Source organism: Nicotiana sylvestris, chromosome 4 (assembly GCF_000393655.2).
Source record: "Nicotiana sylvestris chromosome 4, ASM39365v2, whole genome shotgun sequence".
In the NCBI taxonomy this organism is placed as follows: Eukaryota; Viridiplantae; Streptophyta; class Magnoliopsida; order Solanales; family Solanaceae; genus Nicotiana; species Nicotiana sylvestris.
In genome coordinates this window covers 164,977,248-164,983,646 of record NC_091060.1, presented here as the reverse complement: position 1 = coordinate 164,983,646, position 6,399 = coordinate 164,977,248, and the positions used below count along the sequence as shown (strand labels likewise).

General features: G+C 37.8%; 1 protein-coding gene across 2 annotated transcripts; it reads right to left on the bottom strand.

Annotated features, from left to right (window-relative positions):
• Nucleotides 1–233: 233 nt before the first annotated feature.
• On the bottom strand, nt 234–6,399 carry LOC104212554 (putative pentatricopeptide repeat-containing protein At1g19290). Of its 2 annotated transcripts, XM_070172324.1 has the most exons (4): nt 3,609–6,399; nt 1,987–2,298; nt 1,205–1,287; nt 234–753 (listed from the first exon to the last, which is right to left on the bottom strand). In XM_070172324.1, the coding sequence occupies exon 1, from the start codon at nt 6,292–6,294 to the stop codon at nt 3,736–3,738; it is 2,559 nt and encodes an 852-aa protein (XP_070028425.1). In that variant the 5' UTR covers nt 6,295–6,399; the 3' UTR covers nt 234–753; nt 1,205–1,287; nt 1,987–2,298; nt 3,609–3,735. The 2 variants fall into 2 exon arrangements, with proteins under 2 accessions (XP_070028425.1, XP_009760158.2); XM_009761856.2 differs by lacking the exon at nt 234–753 and having other exon boundaries at nt 981–1,287.

Here is a 6,399-nt window from a genome sequence, read left to right as displayed (position 1 = left end):
GATATCACCAAACTGGCCATTGAGAGTTTTTCTTATCGCAATTTCTAGCTTTGCAAATGATCTAATTTTTAGTTTTGTATACCATTTTCAAGATTGTCTGTAGGACCTCAGCCCCCATAGGTTTCGAACACATAGGCAAAGTTTGGGGTATCAATCACTTTTAGTTCATGCAAGAAACTATTTAAAGTGTATAGAATTTATATAATTTTTGTATATAACATATAGGATTCAATATATACAAATTTTATACGTTTTTCGGCTACTATTTTTACAGCAGCTATACAGTGCCATTTTTCCAGTTCCTTCATTCCAGCACTAGTTTAACTTGCAAATGTCCAATTTAGCTTTTACACTCGCCATTTTACACCTTACGGCAGCTTTACCAATGTCCTAACTCAGTTAATCAAGTGCCAACCAAATAAAAACTCTTTGGACTTGTTTAACATATACACTAAAGGGATATGACAAACGAGCTACATATCATCGAATGCTCTCTTTTGCTCCTTCACCTTCCCCTGCATCAAGTGTGAATTGATGTATATGGAATGTCATATGCTTACTTAACTTATTCCATATTGTGTGAGAATAGAAGGTTGGCTGAAAATTGAAACTCAAAGTAGCTGGAAGCTGATTGATTGCAAAATGACATTTACTTGCATAGCGAAGATTCTCACATGAGGCATAAGCCTGACCCCCTTAATATTTTATAATCTCCACTTTTTGCCAAATATGCAGGTGTTGGATTGTCACAATCTGGTCAAAACCAACAAAAAGTAGCCAGAAGTTAACACAACCCTTCTTCAGCTAAGGGCTTTACCAATTTTCTGCTTACACATAAGCACCATAGGACAGTTCAGGAACCTAAAGCCGGAACACAATATTAAAAGTATCTATAGATTCTCCACCAAATAGTAATGGAAAACAACCTTTAAATGTGGAGATAATTGTACAGAATGCACGTTCAAGAACAGTACGAGAAGTATATCAACCATCCTCTCACTGGAAAGCAGTACCAATCACTTATGTTTGTTAAATTGATTAACATATATGCAGTTCAATGAACTGAATCATGATATGGTTGAACTAATGAATGTTACAAACACACACACTGTGCGCCAACAACTATTAAGGTGCATGGCCAAAATTACTGGGCGCTTCCATTTAATCATATATAGCTATTTATACATCTTTGAAGGAGTGATACCTTGGAAAACTGCTCCTTCAGCACTTCACCTTCAGCTTGTTATCTGTTCATTTTGTATTTATCCTGGTTACAAGGCCTTGAAGCTTCACACATAAATTAGAACTTCTCACAATCAGTATTAATTGAGAAAGAAGTAAATGAAATGGAAAACTAATTAGCAACATTGATTGCATAGTCAACATGTTCTAGCAAGAATTACGATATAAAACTTATAGCACAGAAATTTGCATCGTGAACAGTGATTTTAGAGGATAAATGTTATTAATACCATGGCTTGCCAATTAATTTATATTCACAGGTGTCCTAGTTAAATTCTTAATTGATGATTAAAAAGAATGTGTTGATGTTTCTTCACGTAGTTGTTCTTGGTTTCTTCTTTATATTTGAATATGGATTTGGTAAGAGCTTTCATTTTGCTTTAGATATTTTTTGGATCAGCTAGTTTTTTTTTTTAAACCCCTCCCAAATTAGGAGGATCTATAGTGTTTCCACACTTCCCCTCCATGGTTTGTAACTCCATGCCAGGAGGAAAATTTTGCATTTTCTATTTTCTTTAATGTTATTGAGATTTTTATCCTTTCAAAATAATTCGTAGAATACAATCTTATGTAGTATGGAAGCGTTTAGTAAGATTTATGTGGAGCAGCGACTTCTCATTTAGGATTCAGTGGAGGGAGTCCTACAGAAGATATTAGCTTGCAAATGCTTGAAACCTCATGAGCAGTACTAGAATGAAAAGCAAATCAAAGGACCTGCATATACTTATTGGGGATTTCCCTTACCTGTGCTCTTGTCGCTCCGCGTATAAAAATGATCTTGTCCACATTGAGTTGATAACATATTTACAAGGTTCAAGTTTCATGATCAGATACTCAGAGCTCGCCCTTGTGCCGACCTGTTCATCCAATTAATCAGCCAATGCTTTTAATAGCAGAGGAGAACCGCCGTATTCACCTCTCATGACTTGATAGCTTTTGATAAGGCTCTGTGCAATAGAGTCCATAAGCTTATAGACATGTCCCTCGACTTGCACCGACGAACAGTTGAAGGTAGAAGGCAGTAAAAAATTTAACACGTATCTTGAATTCCATCTCCTGGATATAAAACAAGAATACACTCCAGCATTAAAAACAAAAACGATAATAATGTAGATTAAAACAGCAATGAGAGGAAACATAAGAAAGCTAAATGATGTTTTCCCTAATAATTGACGACCCCAGCATTCAACACTTCTATGAGAAATTCTGAAGTGGACACCAAGGGAAGATTCAGCTTCTCCCCGTCCCATCCCCCTAAAACAGACATTTCGAATGAAACATTGATAAATTATTCTCTTGTCATCCTCTTACCTAGAGGTGAGTCTGTGGTAGTTATATGACAAGAAGCAAGCGGAGAAAAATGACATTCAGAAAAGAGAGAAGGTTGACCAAGAACCATAAATATCCACTGGGTGAGTTGCAGAAAGTAGGGCCAAGAAAAGACTAGATGGTGATAAATCCTCAAACATCATAATCCTAAGATGAGGTCAAATTTCATGCATTAAATAAAGAACTTGAGACTTGATCTTGCTAAATGTAACTGCCTTAAAAATCATAAAAGTATCCAATGAGGCAGGTCTTGTAGAATAAATGGAACGGAAGTTTACTCGTTTTCCAGATGATTAAATAGATCTTGTCTTACCTGATTGTAAGAAATAATGGTCTCCGGCTTTTGTCTTAGCTGTAAAAACTGAAGATATCGTTCAGCCTTAAGACAAATAGAATGAGTTTGAGAAGTCTATTATATTTCTTTGTTGGGTCTATACATCAAATTCAAGCAACCAGGTCATGTAGGGGCTCATTCCAGGGACAGCAAGCCCGAGAATTTCCCCTTCCCCTCCTTCCTCTCCAAATTACACTCCCTTACGCCACAGACTCTTACTGTGTACTTCTGTCCTAAAAGTAGCAAACCATGACACACCAGACTAGGTATTGTGGCCTGATAACATAGAGCCACCAGGAAGCGTTTAATCAGCTACAAATTTCTGGTATTGTAATCAGCTAAATTAAAATTTTCTGGGCTCATGATCTGTGGGAAAAGAGATTATTAAGGGAAACCTAGGGCAAATCATTTAAAGACATGATTCCAAAGTCAAAGAGGGATAGGTCAATTGTAGAAACATGTGTCAAATTAGTCTTCAAATAGAGACCATGATGCAGTTAACACGCAAAGGTCATGTCATTTCAGCATTTGGAAATTGATGAATAATTGCCACAAGCTAAATGCAGGAATATCCATGCAATAATTGTGGTTCAACACTGTTATGGCTTAACAAATTATGCACAATGATGATGGTAAAGAGTTACTTGAACCAAATAATTAGCATCATAATGGTCACCTACGATATGACCCAAAATGCTTTTACCTTCTCTGTGCTGTGTCTCACAAAAATTTGGCCTGAGCCAGCCTCCTATCGTCCAACTTAAAGGTTCCATTGGTCCTTGACTATCACCTTGCTTATGCAGACCACTTACCAGAATGGAAGGAATAATTTATGACTGAAGGATTTCTTCTTCTGTTATTCTCTTCAGCAGTTGCGTGGCTTCACTAGTTTTACCAATCTTATAGTATCCATCTATCAGAGTGTTATAAGTTATAACATTAGGAGCTAACCCTTTCAAATGAAGCTTATTGAAAAGTCTCAATGCTCGTTCATGGTTGCCTGCTTTACAAAGGCCATCTATAAGAGCATTGTATACTGCAATATTTGGAACAAGATCCTTTATTAGCATCTCATCGCGCAAATCAAAAGCTTCATTCACTTTACCAGCCAAAGAAATGCCATGGATAAGGGTGCAGTAGGTAAACTCATCAGGAGTAAAGCCTTTTAGTGAGAGGTAATTTACAACATCTCTTGCATCATCGATCTTCCCTGATTTGCATAACGCTGCCACAGTTATATTATACAGGACATTATTGGGAACAATAGATTTTGCAGCACTTCCATCAAGGGAATCCGCAACTTTCTGCACATCTAGCAGCTCTGTCCTAGAGTTTGAAAAACTGTAAAAACGTCTAAGGTCAGGGTACAAATTTACATCCAGTATTTTCTGCAGGAGCTTGTTAGCATCATCAGTCCTACCAAGTTTGTACAATCCACTAATAATAGAGCTAACTATGATGACATTTGGATTGAATCCCTTCTCTCTCATCTCAAAATATGCTTTAAAAGCTTTCTCAGGCAATCCTTCTTTAAACCAACCAGCAATAAGGGCTCCAAATGTAACAGTGTTGGGGGTTAATTCCCTGTCATGCATTTCATTAAGGAGATCTTCGACTCTGCCAAACTTCCCAGCCTTCATAAGTCCACTAATAAGGGAGTTATAACTTTCTACAGAGGCAGGAATGTTTTGCAGTTCCATGGCATCCTTTGTTTCAAAAGCTTTTTCAATCTCCCCTGTTTTACAAAACCCATCACTCAGTATCCTGTAAGTTATTGCATCTGGTGAACAGCCAAGCTCCTCCATTTTGTTAAAAAGCAGCTCAGCTTCAGCCATTTTCCCCATCTTACAGAATCCTTTAAGCATCGTATTTAAAAGAATCCTGCTTTTGGTGTGCCCTTTTGCTAGTATATGTTTCCACAGGAGTAAAGCCTTTTCAAATTCTCCCATGTTAAGAAATGCATCTAAAAGAGTACTGTATCCAACTGCATTAGGAACAACACCTCTTTTAAGCATCAAATTCCAAAGATGCAAAGCATCAGAAATGGCACCTTCCTGACATAGTCCTTTCAGGAGAGTGTTGTAAGTGACAACTGTTGGATCGATACCATCACGAATCATCTCATCACAAAGCTCGAATGCATTTTGCATCAATCTTTCCCTACAATAGCCATCTAAAAGGGTGTGATAGCTATACGAATCAGGTTTTAGATTCCAGCCGTTCATGCTCCTAACAACCTGTTCCGCATTGCTAATTTTTCCAACTTTGCAATACCCATTTATCAAGGAATTACAAATGAACAAGTTCATGTTAAACCCTGATCTCAACATCTCATCCTGAATCCTAAGGGCATCATCCATTTTCCCTATTTGACAAAACCCGTCAATTAACACGCCATAGACCTGCTCATCCACTTCCTTCATTTCTCTGAACACTTTCTCAGCTTCCTCCATCTTACACAGCCTGCAATAACCCTTAATCAACAACGTGAATGTAACTACATTTCTCGAAATTCCTCTTTCCTCCATTTGCCTCAACACTCTTTCGACACCCTTGAGATCCTTCTTCTCCACATACCCATTGATCAAACTATGATAAGTAACAACACTCAGCTCCAAACCCATCTTCTCAATTTCATCAATAAAAATCTCAGCTTTATCAACCTTCCCATCCTTGCAATATGCATTTACCATTATCGTACACGTATATATATCAGGAGAGATCCCAATCCTATTCATCTGATCATATACAGAAAAAGCAGTAAATATTTCACCATTTTTCACCAAATTACTCAATAAACTATTACAAGAGCTCAAACTAGGAACACGACCACACTTGTGCATATTATCAAACACGTACAAGGCATTTTTGACTAATCCTTTTTTCGCGGAAATTTTCAACACCATATCGAATACCGTAGGAGAAAACTTGAACTCTCTATAAACTGCTACTAATTCATCCCAAATAAACGGCACGGGTTTTACGTTTCTAGAAAGTTCTAGAAGCTCAGATAAATAAAACCTAGTCTCATCGAACATTTTCGCTCTGGATAATATGTGAACTATTTTGCAGTAAGATTTTACATGGGGTTTATAAAACTGACGCCGTGAAGCTAACTTGAAGAAATGCAACGAAGCGTTAGGATGAAGTTTGAGTTTTACGAGAACGGCGTCGACGAGGTTGTCGGAGAAATCAAATTTGAGGTTGTCTACGGCGGTGTAACGCTGGAGAATCAAAAGACGGGATATTTGATCGGCGAGTTTGGGTGGTCGGTTAGTCGCCGGAAAATGGGTGGCGTTACGGCATTGGAGCTGAGGGAGTAGCCCAAAGGTGAATTTCTTATTTGAAGTAGAGAGAATTGTGTTTACTATTTTCGCTCTCTTTGCCATAGTCGCCGTCGTCGACTGTCGACCGGCAATGGTTAATATAGTTTTGTTAAGAAACAATTTTGTCAGTCGCGACTTCAGACATTTCCTAAGCTACTTCGGCTTGTA